Raw genomic sequence first — 20,778 nt, forward strand, 5'->3', positions numbered from 1 at the left:
AGTTATGCTGATTTTATAATAAAAATTAAATTTATCCAGGCAAAAACGCAAAAATATCAAATAAACTTACATTGGAATACAGTCAACTTTCCCTCACAAATTACGAAACTCTAAAATAAGAAACTCGTCATAATTGACTTATAGCATTTAAATGGATAAACAATATAGCAATAATAAACTTCTTAAACAATTTGTCGACAAACTATTTTCTTAAAAGTATAAAACTGGATATATACAATTCAAGCTAGTTTCACTATATTAACAAATTATACTTTTTAAACTCATTTGTTTTTAAAAGTTCTGAGTGAAATATTTTTTTATCCAAATGGTGTATACATCATTTCAATATTAGAATGTAAAGATATATATATATATATATATATATATATATATATATATATATATATCCGCTTAACTAAATAATATTTTCACTTTAGAACCTACTAAAAATTTAGATAAACACGCAAATAAATATGGGAAAATAAAAACAATTCGACTGTAGTAATTATTTTACAACAATAAAATAAACTTGATGCATGCATATTGTGTGCTAATGAACGCCATTCAACAACGCAACTGTGAAAGGATGAAATTTTTTGGAATTTCGAAACAAAACGAAGCAACGAGATGCAGAGCATACTCCCATATATACCTGCTCAACAACTGTTAGTCTCCACCCGGCACCCAGTCAACAAAATTGTATGTAGAGGACGTGTGATATACTCCTTGAGAATATATATAACACACATATACATAAATAGAGGTTTTCATTTATGCAGATATCATTAGATATAGTTGCCCATTTTCTGTTAGCTATTTTTTAACTTTGAAGTTGTTGTAGTTTATATTTATTTGTGAAAAAAATCGAAATAAGACCTCCTCTGCTCGATGAATTCGGACAACAACAGTATCATTAGATCTTTATGATGAAATTGAGTTGGATAATTCTATTTTCAACAAATTAAACAATTTCCAGAAAATTCAAGTAAAGAAATTGAAAAGACAAACTATACATTGATTAATGCCAACAATTCGGTAAAATTCATACAATACTGTATATATATATATATATATATATATATATAATATAATATATATATATATTATTTATTATATATATTATATATATATATAATATATATATATAATATATATATATATATATATATTCTTGACAATATGTAATTTTGTATATATATAAATAAATAAATATATATATATATATATATATCAATATATATATATATATTTACACTCAAACACACATACGTTTACACCTTACAGACAAAAACACGCTTAAATACATACATGCATGCAAATATAATATTTCAATAACTCTATTAGTTTTAAACTTTACTTAATTAAATGTTTCAAACAATAGATACAGTTATTAATAATTATAACTTTTTAATGATAAATTTATCAAAATTTTACAAAATTGTCCACATACAAACAGTGAGATAAAGTTTTAAGTTTCATTATTTTTTATCTGCCAAATCAAACTTCTCCCATTTTCGGCAGACATGAGTCCTCTCCATGTCATCCAATTTGGAAAAATTTGCAGATAAATTGAATTTTCTTTGACACCTTTTTTGTGCGTACATTCAGCTGGTTACTTGCAATGTTGGTATGGATGGATGTGTCCTTGGTGTTGTCAACTTTGTTGCTGATGTGGTTTATAATTTTGCTGTTGTTGACATTGTTGAAGTTATTGTTATTAGTGTTTTTATTACTCTTGAGACAATTCAAACTTGGTGTGTTATCCACGATTTTGTAAGCGTTACTGATTTTATGGATGGGATTCTCACTGTCTTCGATCAACAAAATGTTTTTCTTCGTTAGTTTCGGGCTGTTTTCAGAAGTCTTTGATCTGACTCGATATAAATTTTGATTTTTGTTGATGTTCAAATCGTTGTCTAAATAATTATTTTTTGTTTTAATTTCTTCCCTGCTCCTGCTGTCATTGACCGTATCGAAACAGGGTTTTCTGGACATAGTTCTGTACAGTTGGATTTCTGGATCAATCTGGCTAACCTGGCGATAGTCATCACTTGAGTAATTTTGTAGTTGTTGCTGCTGAAAAAAATGTAGAGAAGAGTTGAAAAACTGTTGATGATGTTGTTCATTATGTTGCTGGTATCGTTGATGATTTTGAAAATGTTGTTGCTGATGTCGAGGTTGTTGTTGACAGAGCGATAAACTAAACTGTTCTAAAATGAACATTCTTTCATCACTACCATTCTGTTCGTTTGTCACAAATTCTACTTCATGTCCATCTTCATAGTGACATTCAGTTTCATCTGATTCGATAGATGACACCTCCCACAGTGCCTGTGCCAGATCGAGGTCGACACGCGGTGAAATGAACGTGCTGTTGAACATGCACTCGCCAGGTTGGTTGTGTTTTTTCTTGGTCGTTGTAGCGATGCTGTTTCCCTCTACACTGTTGTAACCAGTTTTGATGTTGTTTTTGTACGTGGCAATAGTTGATTCGCAAGAAGACCACTTCGAAGTATCATTGTTGATGCTGCTGTTGCTGGTTCTACAATTACGGCCGACGCTGCTGAAATAAGGACGCGACAAGCTTTCGATGACATTGTTGTTTGTTAATTTGAAGTCAGGCGGTTGTTCACTTGCATAGAGAACTTTTTGTAGAAATTGTGTTTCGGATGGAGCGCGTTCGAAACGAGAATGATTGATTTTCTTGACGTTCTTCTTCAAACTTACGTTGCTATCAAATATGTAAGGAAGTTTCTCCTTGTTGAAACGTATTTTTGTTTGAACATATTTGTCATCATCACAATGACAATCCGTTTCATATCTTGCATTTCTCAAGTCAGAGCAAACAAGTTTTTTGTTGAAAGTCTGGTACGCCTCCTCATATCTGTTCGCTGCATAACTTTCAATATTGGAGAGGTTTGTTGGAACGACACCTAATATCCTTTCAATATTATTTGAATTCATATCGATTTAGCTGGAAATATTTTATTTTTCAATGCTAGCTACAAACAGGTTTTTTTAATTGTTATTTATTTACAAAGAAAAAGTAAAGAGTTTTATAACAGAAAAAAACTTTGAAGGTTTATTAAAATTCATGAAATAACATAATATGAAAAAAAATCCTCGTCGTATTTGTAGAATTCACTACAAATTTTATTATTTTCAAACCCGACAAGCTCACTCAACGATATCTGACACTTGTCTGAACATTTCATTTGAAACCTAATCTTTTATAGATTTCATAAAACAAAGAAATGCTAGATCACCAAGCATATATAAGCTAACAACTTAAATACATGTGTCAAATCATTACGTAACGTATCTGTTGAAACCGGCCCATTGTTCATGTTGACATTATGTTTCAGTGAATATTTACAACCAGTTTAACAACGTGTCAAAAAATGGAATAAAATTTAAAAAATAAGCTCGTTATTTAAGAGTGTTAATTAATATATCATACCGGTGATCTGACATGGCGTGACATTTTCGGTACTTTATATCGTTTGATATGGAAATAACTTGGTTATTATTTTTACTGTACGTGAGTTAAATGCCAAATGCAAACTATATACCTGTTGCTGCATCTGCAATATGTTATAACATCTGTGAACTATGTAACATAACATTTGTGTCTTGTTCATGTTTTTTGAACTTATATTCCTTTAAACTGTTTATGAACTTCAAAATGACCTCAAAGACTTGTTTTGTATTAAGAGGAGTTGATAATTAGATGATATATTTATTGGTTCATTAATTAATCCATGAACATTCAGTACAGAGGAATAAAAAGGATTTTATATTTCACAATTTCACTAAGTATTTTAAATAAAAAGGCAATAAAGTAACTCCATCACTTCATTTTTTGGCACGCACGCACGCACGCACGCACGCACGCACGCACGCACAAACACACGCACAAACACACACACGCACGCACGCACAAACACACGCACAAACACACACACGCACAAACGCACACACTCACATAGCTTGTGAAATCATCCTAAGCAAGGCGTTGTATAATTGTAAGTACATAGCATATCGCGCAACTTCATCGCGCTGAATTACGTGACGTTTGTGTCAAACAACTAATTCATCCATAAATATTTAAAGTGAAAGGTTTAGAAGCAAAATTTTTACATCAATTGTAAAAATATCTAATAATCGTAAAATAATAATTAATAGTTATAAAACAAATAATAGTAATAATAACAAAATATGAGGTTTCTCTGTTTATCCACTTCTTCAACAACTATAATTAACAACTATATTTACAACAATTATACTGTCAAAAATTATAATTAATAATTATAAAACAAATAATAGTAATAGTAACAAAATATGAGGTTTCTCTGTTTATCCACTTCTTCAACAGCTATAATTTACAACTATATTTACAACAACTATACTATCAAAAATTATAATTAATAATTATAAAACAAATAATAGTAATAATAATAAAATATAAAGTTTCTCTGTTTATCCACTTTTTCAACAACTCACAGTCATTATCACGCAATTAAGAAAACATGTCTTGAAACTTCGAAGCAGTGTGCCCACCGAACAACCAAGGAAACCCGGCTGATCTTTATGAGAGTATTCAAACCCTGACCTTCAATGGTCCTTATTGTTTCAATTATATGCTGAAGAGTCAAAAAGATTTCGGTAGCCTCTGAAATAACCTTGTCAAAACAATGAACATTGCCCACAATTCTGTCCGTTATAATATCTTTTAGAATATTAACTCTTGTTACAATACACCCATTTAATTTGTACTTATCATTTACTCAAATTTTATTACTGCTCGGAAAGTTTCAAATTGCTTTATAGTTTTCAGCTGTTATTTGACAATATTGCAAAGCATTTTACTCTTTTTCCAAACTATGAAACTTACTTTTATAAAAATTTATCTTTCCAAAAAGTTGTTTTTTGTTGGTCCAATTAATTAGGTGAATGAGAAGAAAGAAAGATTGGTCTAATTAACCGAAACACTGCTATAAATTATAAAAACAATCGCTAATAGAATCGATAAAGGCAATTTAAATATTGAAAAGAAAGATTTCATTTTTAATTTACTGCCAGCCAAATGTTAAATTGGCAAGAACTCATATATATACATATACACGTTGGTTCAACAGGAGATGTTTTCGAATGTTCGTTATTATGGAGAAGTAAAACGAGGTGGTAAAATGTATTCAGTATATTTGCTGGCAATAATTTGCATGCTGAAGATGGTTCAATGTTCTGGTCCAAGAACTGAAGGTAAAATTTTGATATTATAATGTTGATTGTCAAATACCTTTTTGAAATGTATGTTAGCTACATTTTTTTCATGTTTTTTTTCATATTTTTATTTATTTTTTTTTAAATTTAAATAAAAAAAAAATTTCAATTAGCGAAACCATGCCCGATCATACAATTTTATTCTTTAGAATTAGATCCCCTCGGAAATGAAGTTTATTTAGCAATTGTTCGTACCTCCAAGACAAAGGTATATAAAAATAATAACATAAATCATGTTGATATTAAAAAATTTATGAATTAATTGAATATTTTTTATAAATTAAAGTTTAAATGCGAATATAAAAGTACATCGCCCTCAGCTCATTTATTTTATTACCTACCCAAAAGCCATGCCGAGAGACCATACTGGGTGAGAACTTGATATAATTTCATTAAAGTTATGGCTTAAATTTTCTTCTTTTTGTACATTTATATTGTTTTGGAATAAATAAAAGCAGCTTTCATATGACTTAAATTTAAAACATATTAATTTTTTTCAAATGCTTAAAGCATAATTATTATGTACCTTTTTTTCAAAATTTGACACAGTTAATGATCTGAACAATATAAACGCAATAATTGATTATAGTCTCCATCCGTTATGGGTCTGACTTTTCTATTCCATTCATCAGTTTCTCTCTCCATGCCAATCTATCCATTGCGCCTGTCTCCTTGAGACCAAATGCCTTCAAGTCCCCCTGTATGGTCTGCGTCCAGGACTTTTTGGGCAACCTCTTGGGCGGGTGCCAGGCACCTGGTGCTCAGAAACGGAAATTATTGTATCGTTTTCGCTTCGCTTCACATGGCCAAACCATCGCAGGCGATGACGACGACATGCATCCTTCAACGTGCACAGTCCCGATTGGTTCAGGATCTCGGTTGTATGGATATGGTCCCTTAGGTCAACATGTTGCATCCAACGAATCATCTTCATGTCAGTTCGGTGAGGCTGCTATTCGAGTTTTGTTGTCATCGGCCAGGTCTCTGCACCATACATTAGAACAGAACGTATAGCTGTGTTGTATAGTCCTGAGTGCAGTGGTAGAGGAATGCTACACCGCATCAGTACCGAGGCAAGAATGCCATCTGTCCCACGCCGTACGCATGCGTCCACAAACGGCGGCATCAGCATGAATTTTTTAATTTGTTTCAATTGATAAATGATGAACCAACTCATTCTCACATCTAATGAGTTTCATGTTTCTGGTTGTATATTTCCTTATGGCGATATTTCTGATCGCTGCTTGGCAAAAAAAGCTAGCCTGCCAAACAAATGCCCATGTCCAGGGGCGGATCCGGAATTTTGTGTCGGTGGATGATTTCAAAAAGGTAATGTTGATGCTAATGACCTTTTTTGTTAATTCCTATTATTTCCGTTTATTCCTTATTCCCGTTCCGGTGAGGATAATTTTAATGTTCCTAAGTTAATGACCATTTTGTTTACAAATTTCAGTCATTTTGCTCCATTTTACACAGAACTTTCACACAGAACTGTCGTAATATATTTATCATATCTATTACTGTTTTGTTTATAAGGTTTTGGAGATTGTATTTAAAAACGCTCTATAAAAATTTTAATTAATAAATAAATAATAATAACCGTTCGTTATTAATTAACAACACTATTAAAAAATTAGCAACGCTTCTTACTGTGTGTTTTTACGCACAACCACTCAATAAAAATTTTAATTTAAATTTAATTTTTTTTTCTACCACTTAAAATTAACTTATCAGTTTCAGCACTCCCATTATCATCGTAAGCCACAATTATTCCTCACAAACATCGTCAACATTAAAACACACAGTCAGGTTTTTTCAAGGTTGGAGCTGCGTTTTACATACTGGAAGTCAGACTTCGTCAATGTACGACCCGCCCTAGCATGTTGAATATTTTTGACGGAGAAGCTCACCATGTTTGCCGTTTTAATTAGATAGTCACTTCAATATTTCAAATGCGGATTGAACTATGCCATTTTTGATAAGCTAACAAGAATTATTATTTACCGTTTTTGATAAAAAAATCACGTTGGATTTAATAGAACAAAATATTTTTCGGATTTTAAAAACTTACTGAATGTTACGCGTATGATGCGTGGGTTATCTTTTTTCTCCTTCTCTTACTCTCTCTTTCTCTTTCTTTCTTTCTCTTTCTCTCTCTCTCTCTCTCTCTCTCTCTCTCTCTCTCTCTCTTTCATTCTCTCCCTCTATCTCTATCAATTTCCGGCTTATGTTCATGACGACGTCTCGAAAATGGAAAAAATGATGATGACGATGTTAATACAAATAAAAATAATAATAATAATTATTATTATTAGTTCATTGTGGTAATAAAATAATGAAATTTATAACGATAATAATTATAACAAAAATAAACCATTAATCTTTTTATATTTCAACAAATATATTATTTAGAAGGTTCATTCCTAAAATTGAAAATAAACATTTATATTTTATTCATTTAATAAAAAATGTTAATCTTTATTAGATTTCTCTAGTTTCACAATGAGTCTTTTGACAACCATTCTGTCAAAAATAGAATGACATGGAGACTTTAAAAACAAATTTTGGTTTATGAACCACCGTTTTCCGAATTAATTAATTGGCAAAATTCTTTATTAAAACAATTTGGTAAAACAATTTTCAAAAACAATTTTGTGAAATTCTTAGTAAAAACAGTATATTAAAAGAATTTGATCAACAAATGACTACTTACTCTAACAACGCTAACAGACGAGCAAGTAGTGATCGAATAAAAAAACAGTTTCAAAAACAGGTTCAATTAAACAGTTTAGCAAGCATTTTACTGAAACAACGAAATGGCAAATATAATTATCCCACTTGAATTAACTTTTCTTTTCTAGATGATTTTTTCAACATCGTCAACACATTTTCCTTCCCGGCAAGATTTCTTGTCACCACATTTTGTACCATCGTAGGCTCTTGAAGCTTTGTCAATAGAACAACTACTACTTTTTGGGTTCATGCAAAAGAGCTGCTCGCAAATGCTCAGTTCAAATATATCTGTAGTCTCTTTCTTTTTGTGTGTTTTTGTTGGTTAATTTTATTATTTGAAATTTTTAATTTAATAGAACAAAATGGGGCTCTATGTGATTGATATGGTACAAAACTTGCAAACACATATTGGGCACCATAGTTTATATCTTTGTCGTAAGTTTTCAAGTGAAGTATAAATTATTTAAAAATTTTAATGCCAAAAGATATTTAGAATTAAATTTTCAAAAATAATTATAAAACAACTTTAACATACATCGCATGTAGAGGAACTAAAACCTAATATGGTCTCACACTGTTGATCAGCGTTGTACATTTTTCCAAGATTAAATTTCAGATAATTTGAGAGATCGATATATTTTGAAGCGGTTTTTGTCAAACAATTACTGTTTGTACTGCGTGTAAATTATTTAGTTGGGTTGAGTTATTGAAATTTAAAAATATCTATAGAGTTAAAAATGATATAAAAAAATTAAAATATTTAAAAGTTAAAAATATATTTGCCAGGAGCCAAAATAATAATAGGGCTTTGCAACGTCATCGCAGCATTTAGAAATGAGAATTATGAAATGGGACCAAATTTTGAAGGACTTAAGCAATAAAACAATTAAAAAGTTATCAAAATGAAAATTCATAATTACGAAATCATGAACATTTTGAATAAATAAATAAATAATAAAATTCTGATAACTCAACCTTTCTAACAGTTTGACCATTTCGTCAAAGTGTTTAACCGAGTTCTTTGAAAAAGAATTCAAGGCTTTATTTCCTATAGATAACCCTTTCTTATGCATGATATATACATCATCATTCTCCACATCAGGATCATATACATCGATGTACGCTCCCATCCTGTTGGAAGGATTTTAAAAGAATGGAATGAAGCAAATTTTTTTTAAAGTTTATGTGTAGCCATGGTGTAATGGTTAATGTGCCTGGCATTAATGTTGCAGGGAATAGGTTCGAATGCGAAGTTGTTCATGTTTATCTTTTGCAAAATATGTATATATATTGTTGCGGTAATTTTTTTGATGTTACTATGACTTAATATCGAAAATGGCTCATTGATATTTAATTTAAATACATGAAAGAACAAATAAAGTTTTCAAAAACTAAAGTGTAAACATTATATAATAAATTTTAAAAAGTCATTTCTAAAAACACTAAACAAGAAGACAAATTTTATATTAAATATTAACTAATGAATAGAAATTTTAATAATTAATAATCAATATTTTTAACGAAGTTAAACTGAGCCAGACATCAATCCAATCGCGTAGCTGACTAGAAATGCGGTTTGATAGACACCTCTGAACCTTACGATAACTGTAGCATTGCCTTTGCAAATTGTATCAACTGTGCCCATACTTTCGGAATTTTCGTCGTCGTAACTGGATTGCCCAAAATCAAATTATTGTTTGTTAATAAATCTTTGTAAACATATTTGAAATGTTCTTCATTATACGATTGTTTAGATTTTATAATATTACAATTTATTTGTTAATATTATTTGTCTTTTTTAGGCATCTCAGCTCTGATATATGGATAAATGCTCACTTAACTTTCATCCTTACATTAAAACTTTTGTGCTTCAATGGCTGTAATGCTTTTTATCACGTGTATTTGTGCGCGTTTTATGTTTGTTTTGTGGCAGACGCTTCTAAAAGATATTAAAGAAAAATTAAAAAAAAAAATTGTTAACTCAGTGATGGCAACTGCAACGTCAAAAGTTGGAAGTTCATTTCTAGCGTGTTTCACTTCGATCCATTCTGCAAAATCACCAAGAGCTTCGGTCATGTTTATTTCGTTCGGGGCATGCTGCACTGAAGGGTTCTCAGTGAATGAAGAATCATCTTTGGACTTGAGTGGAAAAATTTTTGTTAATTCTCGAAATAAAAATAGTTTCAAAATTGGCTCTAAAAATCTAAAAAAATTTGTGAAAATATTTCACATGGGTAATTTTATATAACAGTCTTAAAAAGTTTAATTTCTAGTTTTTTTTTCATCATAACAGATTAAACAAAATCAATTGAGGTGAGTGAATAAAATGATTCCACATGGAAGCTTTGCAGTTGGCTAACATCCTCGTTAATTCGAATAAATCTCAGAATAAATTGAAAAATATAGCAAATAAATATAAATCAAGTGTATGTAAAAATTTCATTAAACCTCAAGTATTAGGAAATCAACCAAGTGGACTGAGTACGTGTGCCCATACTTGGATGTGTTAATCTTCTTGAAATTGTTATCAACCTAAACAGAGTAAGTAAATACCGTGTTACATATATCAACAAAAATCTTGATAATTGTATACGATAGTTTATTTAGTCTAAAAATCACCTCGTTTATCATGTGGGCAAAGTAAGTCTTCATGTCCGATATAGCCTTAGTTCTATCATTGTTATTAGACATCATCCATCTATGTAGTATATGTTAGAAAAAGTTTGTTAGTTTGAAATAATTTAAATTTTATTTAAAATAATTTCATGCGATTTTTCATTTTAATAAGATGCTAATAAAATGACCTTTTAAACATCGAGTGATCTAACACAGCGAGTATTTCAATGGTGACGTTTTTAGGGACAATTACAATTCCAGTTTTGTTAGAAGCATTCTCGTTGTCGATATTTGTGGATGAATTTTGCTTGTAGCAAATTTTTGGTCCTGGTTTTGAGGGCTCATCGTCGTCATCTGTCGCTACTATAGCGTTCTTCATAGCTGGAAACGAATTCAAAAATGTATTACAGAAATTTAATTCGATATATATCTCCTAATCATTTTTTTATTTTTTCAAATTGTTCCCCGTTTACACAATTTTTCAATATAATCCTCATAAATTTTATTTCGTAAAAATGAATAGTTTCAAATTGAGTTCAACCTTGCTTTGCTAAAAATTCGTCCACACATTTCTTATTCAAACACCACTTTTTGGATGCACACCTGGTCCCATCGTACGCTCTAGAGCCAGTGTACGCCCTACATTCGTTCAACTTTGTGTCCATGCAGTACAATCTTTCACAAATCGATTCATCCCTTTTCTATTCAATAAGAGATGAAACATTTTACATTCTAGTACCTTCTACAAATTATTCTTAAATAAAATAAAACACAAATTTATATACAGTCAGTCATACTTAATAGCCTAAAGATTCCTATTAGTCATATACTATCTTTCATTGCCTTTTAAACTATACATAGTCTAGGTATACCTAAACTAAACTATTAACTGACTATAGCCTAGGTATAGACTATAAATATAAATACTTACAGTCAATAATTTTATGTTTGCATTCAAGTCTTTATTAATGATATTGAAATTCCTCTTACCATTCCGCAGAAATGTGAATCTGGTCCTAAGATGAATTTGCACTGCTGGTCTAGATTGTACCTATTTCCCAGGCTACTTTTGAGATATTTTGTGATGTTTTCATACTTTAGTTGAGGTTCTCTCAGACAGGTGGTGTTGAAAAATCTTTCGGGAAATTTTGAATAGTTTTAAAAACTTTATAAAATCAAAATTATTAATTTTTTTTTCTAAAATATATTCTATATTATTCTAATATCATAAAAATAATATGAATTTTAAAATGTTTTTTGCCTTATTATACAGCGGAGTTAAAACATATTGAAAAAGATAAAAATAAAATAAATTTCAAAATGTTTTTTATCTGACCATACATTCTAAATATAATATTTTAACAAGCAAACACTGACTTGTTAGCACCTTCTACAACTTCGTCAAAATTTGCCGAAGAGCAGTTTGAAAATGTTTGAAAATTTTCCTTCCCATTTTGCGAATAATTTCCAGCCATAATATAGCGGTCGCCCGATTGACACTCATTGCCAACACCATCTTCCCATATGCCCATGCTATGAAAAGATTGAAAATTAAATCAGGTTTATCAATAAAAGACAATAGTTTAATCTGATAATTAGAAATAATATGATGAATATCGATTAATTTGATCAGATAAACTACGATTTATTCAAAATATATTCGACGATGATTGCATCAGTCAGAGCAAAATTTTTCTGAAAGTTTCACTCCGTTACAATTCAGTGTGTTTTATTTTAAATTTTAAAATTAAACAGTTTTGTAAAATTCATTTATGGTTTTCTATTCGTTAGATAATAATTTACAGATATGCCGGTTAAAAGGAAAAATTGTCAGCTTATAAAATGTGACGTAGGTTTAATTTTAAAATTTATCTAAAAAAATATTTCAAAAGCGAGATCAAAATAGAATACTGAAAAAAAAACTAACATGTTTCCTATCAAATAAGCAGTCATCGTTGCGGTTTGATAAAATCCTCTCAGCCTTACAATACCGCTAGCGAATTCAGTGCAGATCATATTTCTAAAACCATTGGCGTCTCTATCATCGCCTCCATACCTTTGGAAAATGTATTATTTAAAATTAATTTATTGCTGTAAGCAAGGTCACGTATTTTTAGAAACTGTTATTATAGGAACTAATAAAAATCAAAATGCATACGCTGTAAATGCTATTGCAACGTCAAATTTTGGAATTTCTCCGCCCGTTAATTTCTGAAAGGTCCATAGGCCAAATTTAAAACGGGCCGCCTGTAAATCTATTTCATTTGAACCATATTTGACATTAGGCTCCTCGCTGAATGTAGAATCGTTTTTATCCTTTGGTCGGTTTAATTTAATTGTAATTAAATTTTCTAAATTAGTTGGAAATTAAATTGGCTTTTGTAAACGAGATAATAATATTTAAATATAATTTTTCTTACTAAAAAAATAATTGAAATTTACGAATTAATTTTCGATAACCTCAGCAATGTAGAATGAAACCAACTTTGCGGCATACTTATTCTTAGAAGATTTTATTGTTTTCAAGTAGCTATTCACCTAGACAATATCAATAATAAAGATTTCTAACAAGTTTTGATAAATATTTTTGAAAATGTAAAAGTATGTGAATAAAAAGAACTTTATTCAAAGTAGGATGGAGATAACTTTGTTGCATTTGCTAATATAAAAAACTAATACATATTTAAACTCAAGAAATTTTGTTTCTTAATTGACATTTGTAATGGTTTAGTTCAAAAGCTAACTTCGTTTAATATTTGACCAAAGTAGTTTTTTAGCTGGGAGATGGTCTGTTTTCTATCGTTGTTGTTCAAGTCTGACCAACTACAGTTTAAAAAAAATTTTTTAATAAATCACTTGAGTAAAATTTTTCAAGAATTAAAAATTAAAAAAATATATATAGATAATTGATATTTATTGAAATTAATTTACGTTCTAAAGATTGAATAATCCAAGATTACAACAACATCAAATACGTTCTTCTGTATTGCTGGAGAATCGTAACAAATTATCGTTCCATTCTTTGTGAAATTGCCGGCTAAAGTGATTACAAAATATTTTTTAATTGTAAACCAAAACTATAAAGAACATAAATAAATTATTATATGACATAAGGGTCGAATTTATAAGAGGGCAGTCCGGAACCCTCCAAACGTGAGGCCTACCAAAAAAGAGGCCCCCACTAAAAATGGACTTCCACAATAAAATGAAAAAAGTATCCAAACTACTATTGGTCGGTCAGTAATTATTACGTTTTTTTTCAAAACCTATCTTGTACATAATATATTGCATTTTCACAAATAACACTTGTGAGAAATACTGATTTTGATAGAAAAATTCAGACAAAAAAAATTCAGACAAATCTAGACATAGACCTTGGCAGTTTTTATTTAAAAAATAGTTCATTATGGCTATTCACTTTGTAGTTACCCTAGGACCCACGTGCCACTAAATCCGACCCTCTAAGAATTCATCCTTAACAAAACTTACCATTTTCACTAGCTGCTAAACCCTGAAGAAACACAGCAACCCAAATAAAATAAATTAAATTAACGCAAATCATTGTAACATATTTTTTCAATATTTCTTGACGGTATGATACGAGCCGAAAATGATTTTGGTATATGAAGAATGTTGTAGCAAATAATTTTGCAACAGAAAAACAATCAATAAACTGCGTAGTGAATAAAAAATTATGAAAAAATTATTAAAATGATTTGTTTTTTTAAACTAAACCGAATTGAAAACTACGGGGTTTGGATATTTGTTTTGGAAAATTGTATAATTTGCAATCACATCTTCTTCATCATATTATGATTTGATAACATTTTGTTAGTAGTAAGTCTGTCCTCACAAATTTTCAAAATTAAAAGGGCATATTTTTAAAACTTGATTAAGTTTGTCTTAATTAGATTACGACCGAATACATAGTAGATACAAAAACAAACAAAAAACATTTACATAAGTAATGTAAAATAACACTGCTTATGTAAATTACAAAAAAAACATTACAAATTCAAAGCTAAAACATACAAAACAAAAATTCAAATTGATACAGAAACAATAAAATACAAAACAAGTACGTCTCAGCATAAAATACAAATACTCTACAAACAAATATGGAAGTAAATAATTATTGAAAACAATCATCATCATTATCACCATCATCATTCAATAGCAATACTTTAACCTACTGAATAGATATCACAAATAAATTACGTAGCTATAGTTAGTTTATATGTACAGTTTAATGCGGAAATAATATAAATAATAATACTATTATAATTATTGAAAATAATAACTATCATTAGTCAATAATAATAATAATATTATTATGTTTGCTAAAAAATATTGCTAGTTTTGCGATAATATTGTAAGTTTAATATGAAAAAATTGACCGTTATAATTGATAATATTGTATTGTTATGCGCAAAAAAGAGAGAGTAATCTTTAACTTTTATTAATTCAAAAATGACAATATGATAAATTGAACTTGTGCTCAACTAAGTGATGGCGAAGACGACGACAATGGTGATGCCACTAGAGTGATAATGATGATATTTCATATTTTTCAAAACTTTCCCATGGAAAATTAATTTTAACGAATTTTGAAATGGTACATCTTGAAATATAATAAAAAGATCATAAATTCATCAAGTAGTTTTATGAATTTTTTTTTGTAGTTTAGTTGATGTGTAGCAAACTTCATATCTTCGGCCATTAATTTTCGTATTGTAAAATTTGAATTCACTACTTTTACAAGACTCACCAATTGCAGGCTGGATGAAGAAGTATTTGTTTGCAAAGTAGAGCAAACCTTTCTTTAAATTTCAATAAATTTTTATTAATACTTCAAGTAAATACAACGATATAAAAACTTAGAGACTTGACGCATACAACCATTTGCGGATCACGCCCCGCCTCTGTAAGTTGTTTTTTTATTAAGTCAATAACAAATTTGTCAAACCCGAAAAGCAACTTTTTATTTCCATAATGGACAAAAAATTGATGTGATGAGAAAAAATTGTTAGTCTAATTTTGGCTACAGTACCACAAATTTTGGCCCTTGTCAAAATTTTGGTTCATATATTAATTCAAACTTAAAAAGATTAAGTTTAAGATACATAGACTCACACCAAGGGATAATGGAAGAACACTTTTGAGATGGACACTTTTGAGACTGACTGACTATTATGGATATGAGACTGACTGACTGACTGACTGACTGACTGACTGACTGACTGACTGACTGACTGACTGACTGACTGACTGACTGACTGACTGACTGACTGACTGACTGACTGACTGACTGACTGACTGACTGACTGACTGACTGACTGACTGACTGACTGACTGACTGACTGACTGACTGACTGACTGACTGACTGACTGACTGACTGACTGACTGACTGACTGACTGACTGACTGACTGACTGACTGACTGATTGATTGATTGATTGATTGATTGATTGATGGAAGAAATGAAGTTTAAGTATAGGTATCGACAGCATATATAGTTGACTATTAAAAGTTTTTTGAAAGAGAGCCAAGGATAAATTTTGAGGTTTTTAAAAGTAAGGGGTATTTTATCTGTCCTGTCTATGAGTATATAAAGTTTTGTTTAGATAATTCGTTAATTATTTTACGCATTGCTAAGAGTACAATTCGTTTATAGCTTAACTCAAAACCGTTTGGCTTGCGTTGGGAAAAGAGAGATACTATCTTTAGTTAAATTGTTTTAAATTATAAGTTTCATTTAAAAAAGGGCAACAACCCAACGTCCAAGATAATGACGAGCAAGAAATCGTTGAGCAGAGTTTGCATTTTTGTAGACGCACTGAAAATTTTGAATTATAAAAAAAATTTTCATTATAAAGTGTCAAAATTAGCCATAGTAAAATATTTACGAAAGAATTTTTGAACTCCTTATAATCAAGGCTGATCAGTTCCTGTCTGCCTCCATCACCGACGGTTATTCTCTCATGAAATCTTCCAGGGCATCGGACTTGTAAATGAAAAGAAAAAATCTTAAAATACGTAAAATAGATATTTGAACAATTTTAATATAGTTATCGTATAATATCAATTCGATTTTTTTTAAACTATTGAAAAACGTAAACATGAGAAAAGACGCAGTGAACCAACCGTTTTGCAACTGAACAGCATTGAACTGAACCACCATGAGCAAACACATCACAACAGTATACTAGCGCATTTTAAAACGAATGAGGATTCAACAAAATGTTAAATCTCAACAATTATAAGTACGACAGCTTGACAAATTTAGCCTAAAACATTGAGCCAGTTTACACAGATTTTCTCAAGTCACTGATGCTCATTTGAATTTGTTTTTAACGCGCTCGATTTTTTGATCACTAAATGATTGAAAATTATTTATCTAGTTTCACTTATTTTTTTATGTCAACAATTAACGAAGAATAATAAATATAATTAGCGTTTTTTGGTTAGACTACATTCGTTTGAGAAAGATTTTTGAACACTTTGAACTCAACTTAATTCTCACTATTTTTTTCTTTTTAGTATAAATCGAAATTTGAGTTGGGCTTAGAGGTGAAGAAATATCAACCGAGCTATTATTGAATGTGTTAGTGCTGAAATGAGAATCAGCGGATTTCAAGTAGAGTTGTGAACCAAAACAGGGCAAGCAGTGCAGTAAAGAAATAAAAATCTACAACATTAAGGATTTAATTTATTTGAAAATAAAATTTAAAAAAGTTAATATTTACACAACGGACGCAAGCCAAACGAAATCGCATTTTTAAAGTTTGTATGTTCATTGAGCGCCATATGTTTTAGCAGGTGATATTGATGGTAGATCGAACAGGTTGTCGCCTCAAGCGATCAAATCCATTGATTCACTAACAAATGATGATGAAGATGATGATGAAGGTGGTGTTTGTGATAAACTTTGTGATGGTGAAGATGACAACATTTATGATAACACTAATAATGACGATGATAATTATTGCTGCAGAAAAACTTTGAAATTCATTAATCATATCTTTAATTCTCCCTAAATGTAGAATTAGAATTATTGAGATCAACAGAAGAAAAATGATTACGGAGATCAGAAAAAAAACCTAGATAGACAAGAATCAGTAATGTTAAAAGAAAGATCTAGCAGCCTCAAGAGAAAAGTATGATCAACAGTATCAGAAGAAGAAGCAAAGTCAAGAGCAAGAAGAAGAGTAAGATTATTATTGTCAATAGAGAGAAGATATCTTTATGTATTTTGAGAATGTTATTAATAAAAAATACTGTTTGTAGTTATAGACGCGATAGAGTAATAATTAACGTGCTTCGCACTTCTGTTGAAGTGACTGGGTATGATTGCAAGTAAACCCGGGCGACCACTTTGTGGGATAAATACGAACACACACATACGCGCACACTCTTACATCGTAGACACTCAAAATCACTCATACATAGACGATAGAAACATTTAATATTCTACGGCCTCAAAGTCATTGCCCGAATATATTGATATTTTTTTTGGTAACAGAATGTTGTTAACGCAACATTTCAAAAATTCAACACTACTTTCAACATTGTTCAACTTTTTATTCTTACATATTGGGATGAGGTTAACCTCTCTCTTTTATATAGTTCAAATATACATATTTGAACGGGGTGGGAGCTGAGGAAAAGTCAAGAGCAAGAAGAAGAGTAAGATTATTATTGTCAATAGAGAGAAGATATCTTTATGTATTTTGAGAATGTTATTAATAAAGAATACTGTTTGTAGTTATAGACGCGATGGAGTAATAGTTAACGTGCTTCGCACTTCTGTTTAAGTGACGGGGTGGGAGCTGATTTTTTTGTAAAATATACAATTTTTATCTGAAAATTTTTTACATAGTTTATGATTTTGCTATCAAACGCAGTTTTCTTTAGTAAATTTTCGCAAAACATTGCTGTTGTTGAAGAGCTGCGACAATTTGAAACAAAAATTCAGAACATTCCACAGAGGTATTGTTACATTTTTTAACCTCATGCCAAACAAACATTTTCATTGTGGGTACCGACATTGAGTCCAACCAAGACCCCATTGGCCACACCTTCAACACCAACACTGACAAAAGTTGTATAAAATAACCCTCAAAATTTACACGACGAAAGTTGGTCAAAAAGTTCTGCACGAATTACTTAAAAAAGTTCATGCTACAGTTATATAAAAGTTTTAATAGTCTTTGCTAACTATTATTCAAATTCTGGTTTCAAATCAAATTCTTTAAAAAATGCAAAGTCGGTTTATCAATTGTTAATACGTACTACGCTCGCAGACAATATTGCACGCAGCTCTATTTTAGACGTAGACTTTATATGACATAATAATTTTTTTAATACGTATTTCCCTTTTTTTGTTATTTAAAATTGACAAAAACATTTTGGAATTTAAAAAAATTTCAAAATACTTTATTTTAAAATGAACAGATTATAGGGAATGATGCTGAGTGGATTTGTAGTCCTTAATGATTAACCAATGAAACTGCATCTGATAATATTGCCACGTCATACACGATTTTTTCAAAAATTTTCATTATGATTTGATTTTTAGTAAACTATTTTTTTGATATGAAAAAACTGTAAGTTCATTATAAAACTAAAACAAAAAAAAGTTATATCATTAAATATTTAAAATCAGAAGAACATTCTCCATTTTGTGCACTGGTATCACAGTCTACATCTTTCTCGATCTTGATTTCACGAATTTTTCTTCGACGGTTCTCCAGGATTCTCTGCAGTGCGTGGAGTTCATTGGCTGGGGAAGTAAATTCCTCTTCGGTGCGTCTCGAATCAATTTCTATGCAGATGGTGTTATGCGTCGGATTTTTTAAGAAATGTTGTTTTAGCAAACTCGCAAATTTATACGAGCTGCCACAGGTCTCACACAGGAAAGGTCTGTCCACCGAATGTTTCTTTAAATGACTGTTGAGCATCGATCGGTTGGCACAAGTGTACTCACATGTTGGACATTTGAGCTCTTCCCCCAACCCCATGCCTCGTCAGCATGTGATATTTTATGTGGTGGTTGGTGCAACCCAAAAATCCACATCCATCAACCATGCACTGTTTTTGCCTTCCTGTTTTCGATACCACCAAATTTCCTTTTGATGAATTACCCATGATTGTTTGGAAGTTATTTATTTATAGAATAAAGAGAAGAACCGTAAAAAACTCCAGGAAGCGATATTGACATTGAATGGCCACTTCCCTGGTTATATAGAGTTGTTAACAAAGATATTTATGAAATTGCAAGGTATAGAAAGTCATTTTTCCGAGCGATTCTTTGTTAACGAAAGAATTGTTAACTTTGGTTATCATTGTAAAATTCTTGTAAATGTTTCATAGTGAAAACGTTGTAAAAGTTTTGAACAATTTAATCAAACATTCTTTCTACGTTATTATGATCAGTGACGTTGAAACATTTTGATCATATCGTTATAAATCAAGGTGCTTATAATATTACATGACTTTATATTGATACGATATTAAAATATCGCCTAACCTTGAATTAAACTGCTGACAACGCCGAGATAGCATCCAATAAACTTCAAAAAATTAAGCAAACGACGTATGTTTATGTATCTTATTATTTTTTAAATTGTTTACATTGATTATTAATTAATTAAAAAGTATTTTCAACTAAAAAAAACATTAGATGTCAGTTTATATTGTGAAAACTTTTCATTTGCTGAACACCAACTATTAACCAGTTGTTTACTAATAAACTTTTAAAAACATTTCTTATAATAATTATTATAATAATAGTATGGAAGTTATTTCTTGAAATCGACTGAAATTTATTACAAAGTGTTTGTGTGCTTATAATCAATTAATAACTATTTATAATAGGATAAAATATTTAAAAAATTAAAAAATTTTTTACATTTCTTTTTTAAATTATTTATAAATTTAACTTTTGTTTGAAAATTTCAAACAATAACAAAATGTATATAATATCACAATACAGTTGGTTTACAATAAGTTTGCAGTTGGTTCACGGTGATAATTTACAGTTCGGTGACTCGATGATGTAACGGTAGCTGTGCCATTGAACTTCACACAATCCTCTACTAACTCCAACTCAGTATGGCTGAATTATCCGTCGCTTTTGAATATTTT

At 30.2% G+C, this 20,778-nt stretch overlaps 4 protein-coding genes across 4 annotated transcripts; all 4 read right to left on the reverse strand.

The window, feature by feature from the left end:
* Nucleotides 1-1,539: 1,539 nt before the first annotated feature.
* On the reverse strand, nucleotides 1,540-2,964 carry HELRODRAFT_177843 (hypothetical protein; the record flags this gene model as incomplete). The annotated part of the gene is made up of 1 exon (XM_009025984.1): nucleotides 1,540-2,964. The coding sequence occupies one exon, from the start codon at nucleotides 2,962-2,964 to the stop codon at nucleotides 1,540-1,542; it is 1,425 nt and encodes a 474-aa protein (XP_009024232.1).
* A 5,176-nt stretch (nucleotides 2,965-8,140) lies between these two features.
* On the reverse strand, nucleotides 8,141-9,661 carry HELRODRAFT_177844 (hypothetical protein; the record flags this gene model as incomplete). The annotated part of the gene is made up of 4 exons (XM_009025985.1): nucleotides 8,141-8,317; nucleotides 8,552-8,690; nucleotides 8,992-9,147; nucleotides 9,612-9,661. 4 exons carry the CDS (start codon nucleotides 9,659-9,661, stop codon nucleotides 8,141-8,143), a joined length of 522 nt encoding a protein of 173 aa, XP_009024233.1.
* A 209-nt stretch (nucleotides 9,662-9,870) lies between these two features.
* HELRODRAFT_177845 (hypothetical protein) lies at nucleotides 9,871-14,124 on the reverse strand (the record flags this gene model as incomplete). The annotated part of the gene is made up of 13 exons (XM_009025986.1): nucleotides 9,871-10,155; nucleotides 10,465-10,548; nucleotides 10,636-10,714; nucleotides 10,821-11,013; nucleotides 11,174-11,333; nucleotides 11,623-11,767; nucleotides 12,010-12,165; nucleotides 12,560-12,688; nucleotides 12,791-12,948; nucleotides 13,093-13,170; nucleotides 13,377-13,455; nucleotides 13,564-13,669; nucleotides 14,091-14,124. 13 exons carry the CDS (start codon nucleotides 14,122-14,124, stop codon nucleotides 9,871-9,873), a joined length of 1,686 nt encoding a protein of 561 aa, XP_009024234.1.
* A 5,360-nt stretch (nucleotides 14,125-19,484) lies between these two features.
* Nucleotides 19,485-19,634, reverse strand: HELRODRAFT_128538 (hypothetical protein; the record flags this gene model as incomplete). The annotated part of the gene is made up of 1 exon (XM_009025987.1): nucleotides 19,485-19,634. A coding segment is annotated over one exon (150 nt), but the record flags the coding sequence as incomplete, so codon positions are not given.
* Nucleotides 19,635-20,778: the final 1,144 nt, after the last annotated feature.

This window comes from Helobdella robusta, assembly GCF_000326865.2.
Source record: "Helobdella robusta unplaced genomic scaffold HELROscaffold_44, whole genome shotgun sequence".
NCBI classification, from domain to species: Eukaryota; Metazoa; Annelida; class Clitellata; order Rhynchobdellida; family Glossiphoniidae; genus Helobdella; species Helobdella robusta.